General features: G+C 42.0%; 1 protein-coding gene across 45 annotated transcripts in view; it reads left to right on the top strand.

Moving 5' to 3' along the window:
• The window catches only part of LOC141578007 (uncharacterized), a 192,699-nt gene that overhangs the window by 91,370 nt on the left and 83,078 nt on the right, over positions 1 to 18,251 (top strand). For 33 of the 45 annotated variants that reach the window (XM_074366515.1, XM_074366519.1, XM_074366521.1 and 30 more), the window contains one exon: positions 17,896 to 18,081. The exons of 5 other annotated variants lie outside the window; for them this stretch is intronic. Coding sequence is in view for 4 of the 40 variants with exons in the window: in XM_074366519.1 (XP_074222620.1) it covers positions 17,896 to 17,940 (45 nt within the window). In the remaining 36 variants the exon portion in view is untranslated. Of the gene's footprint in view, positions 1 to 14,586; positions 14,744 to 15,276; positions 15,401 to 17,754; positions 17,846 to 17,895; positions 18,082 to 18,251 lie in introns of all 45 variants that reach the window. 7 more of the 45 variants (XM_074366517.1, XM_074366516.1, XM_074366497.1 and 4 more) reach the window with 4 other exon arrangements.

Raw genomic sequence — 18,251 nt, 5'->3', positions numbered from 1 at the left:
TCTAGTGGGCCTCCTTTGTGAGAATACAGTGCCTTCTGAGGTCACCAGTGGCAGGAGATGCCTCCCCCTCCAGGGAGCACCCTTTGGAGGACTGTGACTCAGTGCACCATGCTGTGAGCTTGTGGGGTTCCGGCCGTGGTCCCTGCAGAACCAGACTTGAGATGGGCTTAGTGACGGATATAACAGGACTGAATCCAGGGCCGGGCTTGGGGGAGGGAACAGTGGAAATTGAATGTGACCTCAAACACATAGGTGGGTGCTGGGGCTATTACTAAAATGGGGTGTCTGGGAGGTACCTGCCAGGAATCGAATTCCAGAGTAAATGGCGGACATGAGGCATTTTTAAGATGCCATTTGTCATCCAAGTTAGGACTTCAAAGAGGCACTCGGGTCTATGGCCCTGGGGCCCAGGTGAAGGAGCCAGACAAGAGGTACACGTTGGGAGTCGTCATTCTTAGCTGGCATTTACAGACGCGCATGTGAATTAGATCATCTTGAGAGCTGCAGACTGAGGCTGAGGGGGGGCAGGTATGTGCCTGGGTTGGAGGAAAGCCCAGATCATGCAGCTTTCGTGTGTCAGTCTGCGGCGTTTGCGATTTTCAGACTAATGCCATTTATCCTTAAGGGGCCGGGGGTTGGACAGGGCCAGCCTGGAAGAAATCTGAAAGGAGGGTCGTGGCCACATGTGTGTCTTGGGAAGATGCAGAGTCTGCAGGGTCCGGGAGGGTAGACTTCTAAGAAGCTGGAGTTGGATTGTGGAGAAAGTAGTCACACTCACCTGTGAGGGAGGGAGGGCGTCCTTGGGAGTCGCCACCCTACTGGACTCGCTTTCAAATGAACAGAAGGCAATCAGACAGAGGATCTGAGGTGACAATATATGGGCACTGGGAGGGGAGCCAACCTGGAGAATGGTGCGTGCAAAGTTCTGGAATACTCTCCCTGAAAATTTGAGTTAAAAATACCCAGACTCTTAAGAACATTGATAGTGACTGGGGAGGAGGCAGTTGTTTTTCTGGCCTCCTAAGGGTAATGCATGTATTCAGGGATACACAGAAGATTCGGGCAGTGTTTTCCAGGGGTTTGATCCTTACCAGGGGGAACAGTGCAAGTTTAAAGGGGAGAAGGGCAGCGGACGGAAGCTAGTCAGTCCCCGTGTCAGGTACCAGTCGGCAGCCCTACTTGCGTGTTGCATTCTCATCCATGCCTCACAGGTGAGCGATGGCAGCTCCCTTTTGCGGATTGGGAAGCCTTCTCAGAGGGGTTAAGGAATTAGTCCGTTTAGCGGCTAGTCAATGCTGTAGCAGGATTCAAGCAGGGCCTTGTCAGACTTCAACGGCATGTTTTCTCTACTAATTCCGGTACCTCTCTGTTGTACCTGCATTGGTGAATTGGGTCAGTTTTGGAGCCTTTCACAAATAATACGATGTAAGTGTCTCAGGACAGTTTCACAAAGCTCAGTGTTCTTTGATGGTTCAGAAGCACCGCAGTGATTTTCGCCCCACAGAGGTAAGGTCTTACTCCTTTGACGATGACGTGGTTGCAAATGACGTACAGGTGCAAAACCAGACTTAGCAGCTTCTGAAGGGAAACTCTCCAGTTCTCCCTTGATAGGCTTTCTTCCACGGGATGTAACTGCTGCAGCATAGGCCTGAGCTTTCCATATGGAGTGAGGGTTTGATAACCAAAGTTAGCATAAAACGGTCAGATGAAGAAAATCGACGTTGACAATTTATATTTGGGTTACATTAGTGAAGATATTCTATCAGTTAATGACCCATATATCGAATGAAATTGAGTACAGAACATTGCAATTCTTACTTTTTATTTAGAGTTCTCTTACAGAGTAAGGTTGCCTGCTTTGGAACATCAGCTCCACCACCACGGCACCTATCAGTGTGTTGGTGTGATTGCATTTACGCAGTGAATGTAATCTGGGCTTCCTCAGCCCCAAACACTCCAGTGCAGAATCACGGGCTGTAGCCATCTCTTAGTCACGCAAATACTTCTAAAATTATATGATGCCAGAAAAGAAAGAAGAGGGAGAGATTGCCTTTATCAAAGTTCCTTTCTATTCTAACTGCAAACTGTTGTTGAACAGCTCTGGTTTCCTTTGGATATGAATATATACATTTCTTTGCATGTAACCCGCGTTTTGGACTAGAACACCAATCTCTTGCTGTCCACAAGCCACAAAAATAGTAGCCAAATTGCACAGGTGTGAAATAGCTTATACTTTTTTCTGAGAAAGTATCATTGAATTTGGGACTTGGGCTGTGATTTTTGCTTTTTGCTTCCCCCATCCCTCTTGTAATCTCTCACTCCTTCCCACGTGGCCCCCAAGAGTTCGTGGTTTCAAAGGAGTGGGCAAAAACCCAGTTGGTCACCATGTACTGTTGCTATAGATGGAGCCCTGCCAAGACCTAAAGGACATTATCAGAGAGGACTTCCTGGAAGAAATGGGCTCTACATTCAATCTTGAGGACAGAGTAAGTGTCAGCCAGGAGAAGGAGTCAAGAGTGTGGCTCAGGTGGCAGGTGCAGCCCGGGCAGAGGCCTGGAGGATTGTGGGGTGGGGACCTGGGGAGAGTGTCCTGTGTGGTCCAGGGTGGAGTGTTCCCCTGCTTGGGAGGACCTTGGAGAGAGCCTGGGGTGAAGGGCTTTGGAAGACGTTGGGTTTTATTTGAACAGACACTGGAGGCAGTGAAGGGTGTCAGCAGGAAGTGACCCTCAGGAAAGGTACTTCTGCTTTTGCTTCTGATATTCTACAGACAGAAGGGTCGGGACGGGCGAGAGCAGGTCTGTCTGTCCCTTTGAGACCCACCCCGTCATTCATTTATTCATAACACGCGCACTTCTGTGTGTCTAGGGGAGAGTGGGTGGACCCACATTAGTAAGCAAAATGTATTTGCTTCTTGTGAGCTTAGCAGTGTCAGAAGTTGACTTAGCCTAGAATGTTCTAGGAATAGAGGAACAAGTTGCGGAGGTTGGAGGGAGGGAAGTCTTCCTTGGGAAACAATCAAAATGAGCCTGGAGTAAGTGGGAAGTAGGAGCAGGACAGGGGGTCCCTGAGGTCACTGGGGACCTGGAAACTGGGTTGAGGCTGGGTAAGCAGTGTCGGGGGCGGTGCTAGAATTCCACCAGGGAGCCTCTGAAGGGTTTGAAGTGGGGTGATATAATCAACTTTGTGATTTGGGAAGGCTGCCGTTGCTCTGTGTGTGTGTGTGTGTAGCGGGGAAGAGGGGGAGGGTGCCACCAACTGGGGGGGCCACTAAAACACCATTCACAGGCTGGGAGAGGGGCATCAGGGCTGCTTGGGGACGGCTGGGGCAGTGTGGATGCCGGATTTCCTTATGGGGAGGGCTTGTTATGTGGGTCGCCCGAGAGGCGACTTTTGGCTGGAAGAAAAGGGATGGAGGCTGCCAGGTGGACTTTCCTCTTCTCTCCTTCGCTGCCTTGTGTGATGATCTTAGCTTAGCCAACTTTTGGAACAGAAGAGCTAAGTTCCAGGGTAGCCCAGGACTTTGTTGAGCTGGTTCGAGTGAGATCTGATAGGATTTAGATTTCTGTTCAGATCTGCATGTTCACTTAGCTAGAAACCTCCCGTCATTTCGATTTCCATGGGGTATTTATTCTTGATAAAGATTGCTTTCTTGGTGAGAGGAAATTTAATACAGCTGTTGTCTTTCTCAAAAAAATCATATCTTTAAAGAAATTTAATATTCCAAAGAATAGCAAAATTTAAAAATGATAAAGTAAGGCTTTGGTGTAGTTTCTTTGGTTTCTGAGCTAATGTGGAGTTAGAGCCTTTGCATTACTTAATAGCACATCCTTAGTGAGCTGTTAGTGAGCACCCCAGGCCCCACCTCTCAAAACACCATTAAAGTTTGCTCTGAAATAGTGAGGTCATAAAGGTCTTGTTTGCAGAATTCAAACAGTTTGTTTATATTATGCAGCATAGCTCCATTTATAAAATAATAATAGGTTCAAAATTAAGAAAGTGGAAGATAATTGATATTTTTAAAGCTGAAACATAAACTTTCTTGTGCTAATGTTGCAACTGGAAATTTTGAAAAGAAAAGTCCTACTGTAATATCATCTACGTGGAATTCATATATGACTTCCACATTTGAAAAATAACGGCGCAGTGGTTTTAGAAGTCAGGAGCATTCCAACTCAGATACTGGCATTGATGGTTGCTGGTTTTCAATGGAAGAGCCTAAATTTGCCTTCTTAGCATTTTTTTTTTTTTCTTTGTAGTGAGAGGGCTGAGTAGTGCTTTGCCAGCATTAGTTTGGGGCAATTTGAGGGCAGATGACTTGTAGCAGCAGTGAGATATTTCCATGCGTTTAATTTTCCGGACATCACCAGGGCACATGTGGGGCTTGTGCATGCAGGCTGGGATGCTGCAGGACTCCCTAATCCATCACCGTTATGTTCTGGAGCTGCTCCGGTTAGTGAATAAATTTCTGTGCCTTGGAGATAAAGTGGTCTGATGCAAATGATCAGATATGTAGTTAAAGTGCTATTACTTGAAATAAGAGAAACCTAGAAATATGGCTCTAACAATACAGGATGAGGGAGGAGATTTGGCTGAGCTGCGTGCAGTGGGGAGTCTTCTCAGGTGACTCCCACGCCGTGATTCCTGCCAAAATCCGCCCCAGCCCTGCACGGTTTTCCTGCCGAAGCAAGCATGCACTTTGCTCAGAAACGCACTGAATTTCCTTGCGCCTTTGTTTGTGGGCTTTTTTTTGAAAGCACATCTTGCCCTTTGCTTAAATGCCATCCCTGCAAGTCGCCTCATACACTCATCCTTCTGGACCTTGTCCATACATAGCTGCTGAATGGATGAACAGAATGTAGAATCTCCATTTAGTGAAATATTATTCAGACGTAAGAGTGAATAATAAAGGAAAAGAGGAAAATGAAAAAGGCCACCTCTTCTGGGAAGTCCACTCTGACTGCTCAACCCGCCCTTTTCCCTTTGAAACACAATCACTTAAGCTCCACTCTACTCTTTTTGATAGTACTTACAACACTCTAATAAACTTATCGTTTTCAAAAAATAAAAGAGATGCTGATACCACTTCAACATGGACGAGCCTTGACAAGAGCATGTTAAGTGAAAGGGAGCAGACACACACGGCCACATACTGTTGACTTCAGTGATCTGAAATGCCCAGAATAGGCACATGCAGAGGCGGAGAGCAGGTGATGGTTGCAAAGGGCTAGGTGGAGGGGGGTTAGGGAGTGACTGCTAGTGACAGGGGGATTCTTTTGGGGTGATGAAGTGTTCTGGAAATAGATGGTGATGAGGGCTGCACAACCGTGAGTGTGCAGAAGACTGCTGAGCGCTATCTCTGGGAGTGCCTGTGTTTGGGGGCGGCTTTATTTTCTTCTCACCCTGCACTCTGAAGAGACATCTTGTGCAGTGGCCTTTCTACTAGTGTGAGTGGTGAGAATCAGAGACTTTGCAGAGTCTTGTTTCTTTTACCCCCGCTGCTGAGTGTAGGCAAAATAAATTTAAGCCTGAGAAAGTGCTCCATCTGCAGAAATGTATTTCAGTTTTGCATGGTGTAAAAATCTTGAGAGCTTTTTAATTGTTGAGGACAGTCTGTGGGGGGAAATAGCCCGTGAAGCCTTGGGGAGACCTGGAAAAGCCGTGCTTCCCTCCCTGACACGGGTGGAGTATTCACCCCAGTTCAGGCAGTGAAGGGCCCAGACCCGTGAGCGGAGTTGACAATCGTGAATATTTACGTGTATCCGCTGCTTCATCTTGGATATTAATTTCAAGCTGAGTCAGTTTGTGGCGGCAGCCTCATCCTACATCAGGAATTTATAGTATCTGCTCTTTGAGGTGAAGACCTGACAGATTTTATTATTTAACAGTCTCCCTTGAATTGATACCTCAGATTCCTTTGTCAAAAGCAAAACAGCAGAAATACAGACGTAATTTAATGCCAATATGACCTGGAAAGGGTTTAGTCTCTGTGCCTCAGTGGCCTTATCTGCGGGTGGGGATGATGATAACAGTGTTTCCCTCAGAGTGGCTGGTGAGCGGAGAGTGAGGAGCACAAAGGGAGGACTTACAGGAGATGCTCATGAATGACTGAATTTAGTGCTCTCAGCCTGTTGAGGCCTCAGGGGCAGAGATGTCAGAACAGAGCATTCCTAGCCAGAGCTAGATCCGTGTTGGCAGCTGTTGTGATCAGTATCACAACTGTGGGTTATCAGGTAGTTTTAAGACTTGGTAATATGAATTCATGAATAATGTTAGAAGACTAGACATCTCAGATTCAGTTTACATAGTTCTCAAGATTTCCTCTGAGAAATGGATGGTTTATTCCACATCTTAAATCTGAGATGAGTCTCTAAAAAATTTCTGTATTCCTCCATCATTTTGCTTTAATTTTCCATTTCTTAAAAAAAAAAATTTTTAAATTGAGTTAGTGGGGACTGAACTGAGGGCCTCATGCATGCTAAGCACATACTCTCCCAAATGAGGTATAATCTCCCCCCTGATTTTTTTTAAAATTTACTTTCTTAGTATTCAGAGGTTAGAGGCCTCTAATTCTTTTTCTGGAGACTTGTCCATGAACCTGTAAATCTATTATTAATGGACAAAACTTTGTTTATTAAAAAAATGAATAGAATATTCTGCAATCCATCCAAAAGGAAATGTTCATTGGCTTAAAATGTTTCTCCTTTAAGGTGATTTCTCCTTTTTGGTCTAGCTGAATTTATTAACAGATATCCTCATCATCAAAATGACCAAACTCGCTCTGAGTGGACACCTCCCTAAGGCTAAAATACTTTCCTCATATTTTACTTCATAGCATGTGTTTGACGGTAGGTATCAGTGTCTCCTTTTTTGCAGCTGAGGGATTGAGAGATGGAGCAGCTTGTCCCAAATCACATGCAGCTGGCGGTGGCTAGCTCGGTGCTGGAACCCAGGCTGCACAGGATGCATTCTTAATTGCTTCTCTAATCAGCCTCCCGTTGAGTGGTTACCCGAACACCTGTGACTCCATAAATGGCCGATTTTAGTGATCTCAGCCTGATGAGGCCTTCAAAGGGGAGACACCAATGAGAATGTGAGACATAGTGACATAAATTAAAATTGTACATTTTCACAGATGTTTAATTCTCAGGTAGTGGCATAAAAAGTTAATTTTTATGTATTTTAGTGCTCTGTAAGCACTAAAAACAAAACATTAAAAATAATTATAGTGCAAATGAGAAGGGGGCTTTGAAAGTCCAACCACTGCTGATGATGTTACTTGTTTTTCTCTAGTGGCCCTTATTGACAAAAATACTTACAAAGACTGAATTGGTTTTATGTAGTCTTAATATGGAAGAAAAGATTGTCAGTGAATATTTTAAGAAAATCTTTATTCTTTTCTTTCCTGATGATGTATATATAAGTTGTTTTCATGGCTTAAGTACATTTCCTCATTTGTGAAATTTGAGTAATATCGTTTAAGTTTTCTGACTGTGAGAGTTAGTAGCCTTGTATACAAAGAACTCAAGAGGTGCTTAGTAAAAATGTGCTGTCACAATGACAGATATTTTAGAAGGATCAACTCTGAATACTAAAGAGGGTGGCTTATTACTGATGCATATTTAATATGTATATATATGATATATATGAATATGGCTTAAAGTAACAAGGATTCATTTATTGTTTAGTGCACTATGAAGTTTTAATGAAATCTGTATCATTCTAGTGAGACAGGGACTAGTTAAATTGCCTTAAACAGACGACCTTGAAGATTATTTACACAGAATGTGTATTGTTAGAAATCAGATGTCATGTTGCAGTGTAACCATCCACTCAGACATTTAAATTCGTTGGATTCTGACATCCACATTGATCATTTTCAGGGAATAAGCTTCTCTCTTTTGTGATTAAAGAAAATTTTGATCTTTTTTCCTGCACTCTTAACAGGTTTAAAATATCAAAACATTGATTTGATATGTAACTTTTTTAATAGAGACAATAAAGCTCATGTTGTTTTATTATGTAAATAAATGTTTTTGTATTTCAACAAACGTATGATTTCCTGGATTTTGAGAAGTATGTTGCAAGATACTTAGATAACCTACTTTCGGAAAAATACAGACGCGGCTTTTATGAATATAGGCCTAGTACAAATCTGTTCGTTTTTGCTACAGTGCAAGACATGAGGCCTAGGAGAGATTTGCTGCCGATTGCAAGGAGGACAGGTCCCATGTCTCAGTCTCCTCTCCTGTAAAATGAAGTGGCTGGACTGGATTCTTTCCTCTTCTAAGATGAGTTTCCATGAGCCTGTGTCTTTTGTTTATATTCAGGAGTATTAGCAATATCAGATTAAATACTGAGTTACCCTCGCTTCCCCCGAAGCAAAGTGCAGTATGTGCTAGAGAAGCTTTTAGTTATCTGATTCTCGTTTCTGATCCTACAGGCAATTTTGTGTTGCATGCTTCCTGGCAACCTGGAAGGTCTTTTTAGCCATAGGTGGCGCTTGTTGCACCATCTTACCGTCTTAATTTTCCTGTTTGTTAAAGAAGGCTTAAACAACGTTATTTTGTTTTGATTTCTTTGCTTGATGATTCAGAATAGCACAATGTCCATTATGTCTGTCTACCTGGAAAAATTGTTCTGCTTATATTTTAGTTTTATTCTGTCATCTCGCTGTGAACATCTCAGACTTGCTGTGTAAACAATGGCAAAATCGGACTTTTCTTCCAGTGTTAGAAACCAGTGAGTCGGGAATTTATAAAACAGCTAGTAGCAGCCTCTGGAGCACCTTAAATCTGAAAAGTGTGCTGGTTTCCCTGAGTATTGACCCCGCTGCTGTGTGTTAATTGGTGGTAGGAGATTTGGTACATATAGGAAGGGGTGTAGTTTTTTGACTTGGGTTTGCGTGCACGCGCTGCCACTGAGCCATGTGAGCCTGAGTCAGTTCGTTCTGAGTTTTTCCCTCGTCTGAGAGATTGGGACGTTGGTATCTGCTTTGTAGAATTGTGAGAATTAGAAATTATGTAAAGTGTTTACCACAGTGGGTATGTCAAGAGGGCTCATAATCTTTAGCTGCTGTTTGGTGTGAAGCCATCATTTTATAGTCTTTGTCAATTACTAAGAAACAGGAAAACAAGAAATGCTGGCTTTATGATGAAAGATATTTGAGGAGGTTCCATAGTTCCTATACCCATAATTAAGCATCAGCAGAGTCAGAACTGTTACACAGTCACCCTGAACCAACGTTAAGCCACAGAATTTTTTGTTACTTCATATATGTTGGGGCCTAAGGGGATCCAATACTTATATGCATGTTGTCTCCAGCAGCCAACTGAGAGATGACACAAAAGAGTAGGCAGGCGATAAATGTCTTCTTTGTTACTGATGAAGCCACGTTCTCCATGAACTTCAGGGCTGTGGGAAAATGTGTGTAATGATACTGTGTCCCAGAATTAGAGACTCACACTGTCCCAGGTAACTCTGGGCCACAGCGAGCCTTCCCTTGAGAGGACCTGCCCCTTCATGCACAGGGCTGTCCTGACATGGAGCTGAGCATCCCAGGTGCTTCCCAATGGTGACCAACACTGGAGGGAAAGGTAGGGTTTCACATTCCCTGCTTGTCTCCCCGGACTCACACCTCACCCTGTTAGTGTGACGAGGGCTAGCTGTGATCCAGCGGCCAGGGGTATGAAGGGAGAAGCACTCTCCATGGCCCAGAGGAGTTGGGAGGAGGCATCACCTACCTAGTTTAAACAGGTGGTGGGATGGAATGTGAGGGTGCTCCCCAAGAGTTTATAAAAGGAGAAATAAGGATTTTCTTTGGGAATTATACTAGCCAGGAAACACATAATATTACTAGAAGGGAGACTTGTAAATCACTTTTATATTAAGTTGACATTTGTTGAACAACAAAAATGTGGTACATTCTTTTCTGAGAGTTTTACAGAAATGAATCCTTCAATCTTCTCAACAAGTGAGTAAGGAAGGATTGAATTTTATCCCAGTTTTACAGTGTGGAAATTTCGGCACGGAGAGGGTAAGTAAGTTGGCCAAGGTCACAGAGCTAGTAAGTGGCAGAGCTGGTATTTAAACCCTGGCTGTCTGGTTTTGAGGCTCCCAGAGATGGGCTTTGGGTGTTTAGAGGTATCTGCATCCCTGAATCTTTGTACCACTTTGCATCAGTTAGCCCAGAAAGGACAGGGAAAGGAGAGTTACACAGGTGCTCACTGTCATGTCTCGGCCACTGTCCACGAAGTGTGCACTGTGATTAGCGTTAATTATTTTCTAGGCAGTAGATCTTTTCGTATAACAGAAATTTAGTCCATTGAGTTAATCTACAAACCCTTCCTGCTCTGCTTCTGTCCATGGTTGCCATGTGACTGCCTGCCCGTGATTGGGCTGTGGAGGAGAAAATGTACTCATGGTTGAACTCTGATATTTCAGTCTGGTTCATAGTTTCACTTCTTCTGTTACATTAATAAGTTTCTGGTTTTCTTGCATCAGTGTGTCATGAGTTTGGTTAATGTGAAACCAGTCCATGGGAGCCCAGGGAAGCTAAAGGTATAATTTCTGAGCACACTGTTGCACTTCTACCCGTGCAAACCTGGCTGGAGGATGTCCGCCTTCCTCACTGATTTCTCCCAAGAGCAGGGTCCTCTCCCACCCCCGGATGTGAGGCTGGGAGCTCTATGAGTTGGCCAGTCGGTGGCCAAGTCCACCAACCAGAAAATGATGAAGTACCCGGAAGTGGGTTTAATAGAAGAAAAGGGCTTCCAGGTAGTCCGATGGGCTGTTCGAGTCCATTTGGTGAGAAGCTGTCCACTGTCTGTGGTTGAGCTGCTGCTTTGCTGTTGAAAAGTCTGGATTAGATGAAGGGATTTTAAAAAGGAGAAAGGAGTGATTTCAGGTGGTACGTCCACACCAGTGAGAAGTGATGGATGACCGCCTGGGTGAGGCATAGACAGAGTCTTACAAAATTCATAAAACAGCTTTAAAAGCTCTGCCATCTGAGTGCACTTCATATGGGGTCCAGTTCATCACTGGTCACGTTGAGAGGGCAAATAATTGATGATGGCGGAAAGGACACGGAGGCATCAAAAAGTCTCAGTCATGTTCCCTGTTTAAAGGATGTGGCACAATGTAATATATTTGAGCTGGTTTTTCACTGAACAATTTTGAGTGTTCTCTGGGACTTCCCAGTGCCCCAAGGCTCCATGCAGCTTGGTGTCCCATCAGAGCAGCTCTGTCAGCGTTTGCCCTGGGCTGACGTGGTGTCGCGGGGAGCAGGACGGTCAGCGTCCACGGCTCCTCCGAGATCCGTCTCCTCATCCGCAGTGCCGGGTTGCTCATCCGTGTCTACTTAGTAGGTTAGCTGAGAACCACACGTGATGGTTGTCAGGTGTGATTTGTGATTGTCTCTGTGATTGGCATATACTCAGTGTTTGATAGAAACCCTTGTTTTTTTAGTATAATTGTAGCAGCTAGATTGCAGTGGTTTTTAGTCTGTATTTTTTTATAACTTTATTCTTATTTTTAAATATGCACTTATTTTTATTTATTTTTTTGGAGGTACTGGGGATTGAAGCCAGGACATTGTGCATGCTAAGTAGGTGCTCTAAAACTGAGTAATACACACCCTCCTTGTCTGCACTTGAAAATAAATATTGCAATACACAAAATAGATCTTAAACACCATCATGGGAACTAGTCTCTGTATAGACAATTGAACACGTATGCTATTTCAATAAAAATAAATGTTGTTGAGACATACATTTCTGAATCTTTTAATGTGCTTAAAAACGATCATAGGTAGTGATAAACACGAGTCTTTGATCCAGTACTTCTTAGGGTCTGTTTTGCCATCAATGGAAATTACATTCTACAGAGAAGGCTAATTGGGTCTCTTTGATATTTGGATGGTTTAGCAGATGATCAAGGCTTTCAAAAGCTGACAGAATTGCATTTTAAACTAACTACAAAGTTATCTTCTAGAAGTTGGAATTCGTAAGCTTTTGAAGTGTCCAGTAATCCAGGGGGTATGTGTCTGTGTCTGTGTGAACGTTTGTGTGTGTGATTTCAGGAAGGTAGAAATAAGTTCCATATAGAATTCTGATACCTTTCTCCTCAAGTTCAAGGTGTAGGCATATATTTACACAAATAAATTGATATTCTTTTGTCATTTGGCATATTGGGAATAAGAGGTTGTCACACTTGTTTCAGAAGTGTTGGGGAGCATGAGCATAGAAAACGGGAGGAGAAAGAGGCCGGGAGGCACTTCACACTCTGTGCAGGATTTGAGGAACAGTAGCTTTTCTTTTTTATTCTAAAGCAATCTGGCGCTGAATTGTAACATACTATTACTCAGAATTGCTTTTCTGATCAGATACAAGTGCCTCAGATTTTTGAAGGCAACATGAATGTTGAAATGTGTTTTAGCAGTTATCTTTAAAAGTAGTTTTATTTTTCAAGTAAAAGGCTATAGCCTGTTCTTTCTTCCAGCGGTACAAGACATGCTTATTAATCTATGTACATGGTCTGTGTGCTTAGTTTCTTTGTTTTTTTTTTTTTTTTTTTTTGAAATGCTTGTTTCATTGTGGTTTGAATGAATGTTTAAAATTTCTGGATTTTGATGTTTAGAACATGCTGATTTATGAGAACCGTTAAAAACCTGATTGTTCTTTGGTCCTTGTTTGTTGGGGCACCCTATTGATTTCTGTTGTCTGTTAAAGAGGGAAATGCTTCCTCTAGCCTGTAGATCATTAAGTGAATGGTTTGCAGTGTGCCTTTAAAATTCTTTGAATGCATTGAGCATGTTTGTCCAGTGAATTTTGAATTGACTCATTGTAATGACTTTGCTTTTGTTCTGTGGCTTTTGCTCCTCTCCACAATAATTTGAATTCTCTGTGGCATTTAGTATACGTGTTATTAACAGGGGAAGAAATTTTGCATTTTTTACAGAGCTGGGTTTTCCTATCCCCTCTGAATGCCATCTATACTTGATACAATAAAAATCTGTTATTGCAGTGCATAATTATTTCATAAACTATTTTTTGGCATAATCAGAAACAATGACAAAGAATGATAAAAAAAATACAAAAACCTTCCTTCCTTTGAAGAATAGAAATGAGGTGGTCAGGCTCACGCCTGCTTTGTGCCTGACACACTTACTCTCATTTCATTGTGTATCATGATTCGTAGATGGAGTTGCTTCAGGTTTGTAGATTTTTGTTTTAACATTTTTGTTGCATTCTTTCTCCAGGCTGATGTTTCCTGTTGTGTTTGTGGAAAGAGTAGAAGGGAAACAAATACTTTGTTTTGTTTTCAGGAGTCCTGAGTTGATGAGAAAAGTGTTGAGGGTGGGCTGAGGAAAAGAGTGACACTCCCTCTCCTCCCGGCTGAAATTGATAAACAAATAAATCAATTAAGTGTATCGATATTTGACCAATAGTAGTTAGCGAGCCCAAAAATGATAGATATGCCCAATGGAAATTATTGAGTTCACCTGTAGAATTATGTGCTTTACCAAGTAGATGCAGCTTAGAGCAATCAGAAAAATCAGTAATATGATGAGATATAAAAGGGATATCATATCTTTTATTTCTGAAACTTTTCTACGGTAAGTTGTGTAGAGCTAAAATTAAGTTTCAAGCACCAGGATTTAAGAGTGTGGGTGGTTCTGTAGGATCGTTATTCACGGATGTGCCTAGACCCTGCTAGAGTGGCTGAAGATGGCAGGAAAAGACCGAGAGGCAGGATTTGTCATCCTAGGTTGTCCTCCATAATGGTTCCATGTGAAAGCCCATGATTGGTTTAACAAACTGTAGCACACCTCAGCCGGCTGTGAACTTTGATAAGAAAAAAATATGCTTAGAAACTGCTTTGCAAGCAAGTGCCTGTGCATCCTCACTCCAGTCTCCTTGCCTTAAAAAGCAGAGACAATGCTTTGCTTGCATAGTTGAGGTTTTAGATAGCACTCTGCTGGTTGCAAAGCAAGGACTTTGGCCCTCAGCAATAAACGCTGGGCTTGTGTGCTGTTAGATAGTCTATTATCCCCAAAACAAGGACCTGGCTGGTCTGGTGGTCTGCTTTGTAATTCACATATCTAAAAATGTATCTTGTTCCCCTCACCCCATGACTTCCCTAAAGATACACTAATCCTTTGTACTCATTGTGGATTTTACAATCTCTGCCTCATCCCGTCTTTCCCGAAGTTCCTCCTTACTATCTCACAACTGTTGATGAATTTTTCCTTTGATTATACACAATAAATATGGGAGCATTTGAGAGGCTCGTGGAGTTGGCTCCCTACTCCCTCTCGATTTCTTGAATTTTTACACAGAGTCTTGAATAATCATTCCGTGCTGGTAAGACTTCTGCCAGCCAGATGCCACAGTTCCAGGTGAGAAGTATGCAGGCTTTATCTCTCCTACCCAAGGGGGAGAGAGGAGAGAATTGAGATATGCTCCCCCGTGGTCCCTTCTTGCCCCAGAGCCACTGCAGTTCACCTGAAGCCTTCTGGCCTCTGCTCAGAGGGCCTCTGTCCCAGGACTGACTGCAGCCTTTTCTTCCCTTGTCAACATTTCCTTTCAGAAGTTGGTCTCTTCTCTGCAATTCCACCCTGGCAGATGTGATGGTGGTCAGCGTGCTGGTGGGCAGTCATTTGGGGACTCCCAGGAGCCATGCTGATTCTCCTGAGTCTCTCAATCGGGGTTACAGAACAGTCGAGAACCGAAGGAAGGCCATTCACGTGAGGCCAACAGAGCATTACATCACATTCATTTTATTTTTGAATTTTCATTGGAGAAATTATTTGTAGCAAACTGTTCCAGATTTTCGGCCGCCTGCTTTCCTCATCACCACTTCCTTGCTGGCTCTGGTGCTTGTTTTACAGACCAGGTTTCTTCTCTGGTCATTTCTACCAGCTTGGCTTGCCGAATCATTGATCTGCATTTGAAGCAGAATGCTTCTTCGTGATGTGAAACTAATTTTCCTGTTTCTGAATATTTCGTGTACACTCAGCAACTGTTTCAAGTGAAATGCTCTTGTCCAATTACGGTTAACTCACATTTGCTGATCTCCTGCTTTCATGCTGAGGGCAGTTTCTTCTTCCTGTAATGAAATTTAGCAATTTGCATTTTCTATGGGAAGGTACTGGCCCGAGGTGCTTTTTTTCTTAACAGTTTTATTACAATTCACCCATTAAAATGTACAGCGGTTTTTATTCTATGCCTAGAATTGTGCATCCCATTCAAACTTAGAACATTTTCTTCCACCCAACAGGAATCCCCGTATGCATAAGCAGATATTTCCATCTTCCCCATCCTCCCCCAGCCCCAATGAGCCACTCTTCTCTCTCTGTGGATTTGCCTGTACTGGACATTTCATTTAAATCGAGTCACTTCATGTAAGTGGAACCGTCTATTGTGACTGACTTATTTCACACTGAGTATCTTTTTCAATGTTTGTCCACGTTGTGGCCTGGGTCAGTACTCTATGCTTTGCTATTGCTGAATAATATTCCACTGTATGGCTGGGCCCCACTGTTTACCCATTCATCAGGTGATAGGCATTTGGGTTGTTTCTGCTTTTTGGCTGTGATGAGTAGTGTCGCTGCAAAAATTCCTTTAGGAGTTTTTATGTGGACATTTGTTTTCAGTTCTCTTACGTGTGTGCCCAGACAGCAGAATTGCTGGGTCATTCAGAAACCAAATGTTCAACTCCCTGAGGACCTGCCAGGCTGTTTACCAAAGTGGCCATGCTGTGTTACGTCCTCACCAGCAACTGCTGCCTGCTCCTCTTCCTCTGTGTCCTCATTAGTGGTTGTTATTTTTTTTTTTATTATAACCTATTGTTGTGGGTGTGAAGCGGTTTCTTCTAGTGGTTTTGACTTGATTTCACTTAGAGCTAATGATATTGAACATTGTTTCATTGTCCTTATTGGCCATTTGTATATTTTCCTTGAAAAATACCTTTTCAGATCCTTTATTGACCTTTTAATTGAGTTGCCTTTTTATTGTTGAGTTGTAGGGTTTGTTTTTTTTTTCACTTGGAGATACAAATTCCTAATCAGATAAATGATTTGAAAAAATTTTCTCCTGTGTATTGGTTTTTCACACTCTGGATGGTGCCCTTTGAAGCAAAGTTTTAAATTTTGATGAACTCCAGTTTATCTCTGTTTTCTTTGTTCCTTGTGCTTTTGGGGTATTATATAAAATCTGAGGTATTTTATTTAAAATTTTATATATAAAATAACTTAATTCGTAGGACCGTTCTAGGAGATGGGTGCGGTTGTTGTCCCCAGTCTATGGATAGGAGACTGAGATGCAGAAAATTTCACTGACATATCAGTGTCACAGCTACCCAGTGCTGTGGGAGTTCAGACCCTCATGTTTGTCCCCAACATCTGTGCTTTTCACCAACATGCTCCACTCCTTCCTGGAATCTTTAATGAAAAACTGTTACCGTTTTTGATTTCTTGTTTGTTTGTTTTCTCTTTTGGGACCTCATTTCCTCATTTTCCTTTCAGATATCAGTGTAGATTTATTTTAGGTCTCATGTAGGCAGAAGTATTGCTATCAGTTAACTTCTTTATTACTCACTCTCCGGTTATGATTGTTGCTATTTGACCTAATCAAGTCATGCTTAACTCTTTCCTGCTCATGACACTGAAAAGAGTCATGACTTACAACATGCTCAAAGAAGAAAGTACTTGATTGATTTCATCTTGCTACCCAATCAAACTAATCAAATAAAAACCCGGTGTTGACACAGATTATATGCCCTCCAGAATAGTGTCACTGTCTTCCTTGTGTTTCATTTGTTTGGTCACAGTGTCTGGATAGCGCCTTGCTGTCCAGCAGTTTTGTGAGGATATGGTGCTCGTGAATCACTGTAAGGACAGAATTTTGACAACAGACTATGTTGTTCATTTCACAAGGGAAAAGATAATATAGAAATACTGCTCAGATCTATTTTAAAATTAAGCTTGGAATTTTGAGAAGAATTCAAGGAACCATACAAAGATCTTTTTCACTAATTTTAGATCTATCTTAGACACATTATGGTTACATAGCAGAGTAACTTATCAAGTAGATTTGACAAGAGGTGTGTATTATTGATTTTTTGTTTTAGTTGAAATATTCTATCTGAGATAAAGTAATCAGTGCCTATAAATGCACAAATATGTTTGTATTTCTATGTAATATGGGAGCAGACTTCATATGTTCCTATATAATATATATGACCGTGTGTTTTAATCTGTCTGTCAGTGTTTTTATAGTTTTTCAGCAATGTTGTAACTTCAGAATTGTTCTAAGAAAATCACCCCAGATTCTAGTGCAGTTTGTACTGTGTATCCTGTCTTATGCATGGGATTCAACTGTCCCCTCAGGGAGGAATTTCCTCTCCTATTGAGTTAGTAGCAGATTTAAAGGAACTGTGATTTCTAGGCCTTTGCTCTCCATGTGTTTGCAGTTGGCTGTCAATCACGATATTCCCTTTCTTGAGTTTTCAATGTTCAATTAGAATTTTTGAAAATAAGTGTTGATATTTTCTATTTGTCTCCCTAGAAACTTGATGTGTTTCTGTTTTTCAGTTTTCAATTTATGAAAAATGTAAATGCACCCTTTTTTTTAAGTAGTCCTTTTTCACTAGATATTTGTTTATCTCTTTATAGTTAAAATAATTTTTTTCCCAATGAATGAATCGTTGTGCATGTTTTAAAAGATACCTTACTTTTTATTTTTCTTATTCTAACAGGTATATTCGTTGTAGAGAATTTAGAAAATAAGGATAAACACAGTAATAAGTTAAAATGGCCTCTAATCTCACCTGGAGATACAGTTGTAAGGTTTGAAATTGAGAATTACAAGTCCTCTCACGTTGTTCTTCTTTTTCAAGTACGTTTTGGTTACTGAGACCCTCGAATTCCCATATGAATTGTAGCAGCAGCTAGTCAGTTACTGCAGAGGAGCCCACTGGGATTGTGATCGACACCACGTTGAATATATGGATCGCTCTGTGGAGCACTGACATACCAAGAGCACTGTCATCTGATCCAGGAATGCGCGTGGTGTGTCTGTCCAGGTATTTAGGTCTTCTTTAATTTTATCTCAACCATGTGTAGAGTTTACATAGTATTATTTTTCTTTATTTTTTCCCTTTATACTGAGTAAAAATGTGCAAGGTACCAGAATGAGAACTGTATTATAGCCCCACCACTTGCTGCTACCATGGACCCTGCGGTCTTTCTTTGC

The sequence above is a fragment of the Camelus bactrianus genome, chromosome 6, assembly GCF_048773025.1.
Source record: "Camelus bactrianus isolate YW-2024 breed Bactrian camel chromosome 6, ASM4877302v1, whole genome shotgun sequence".
NCBI classification, from domain to species: Eukaryota; Metazoa; Chordata; class Mammalia; order Artiodactyla; family Camelidae; genus Camelus; species Camelus bactrianus.
This window is presented reverse-complemented; position numbering and strand designations above follow the sequence as displayed.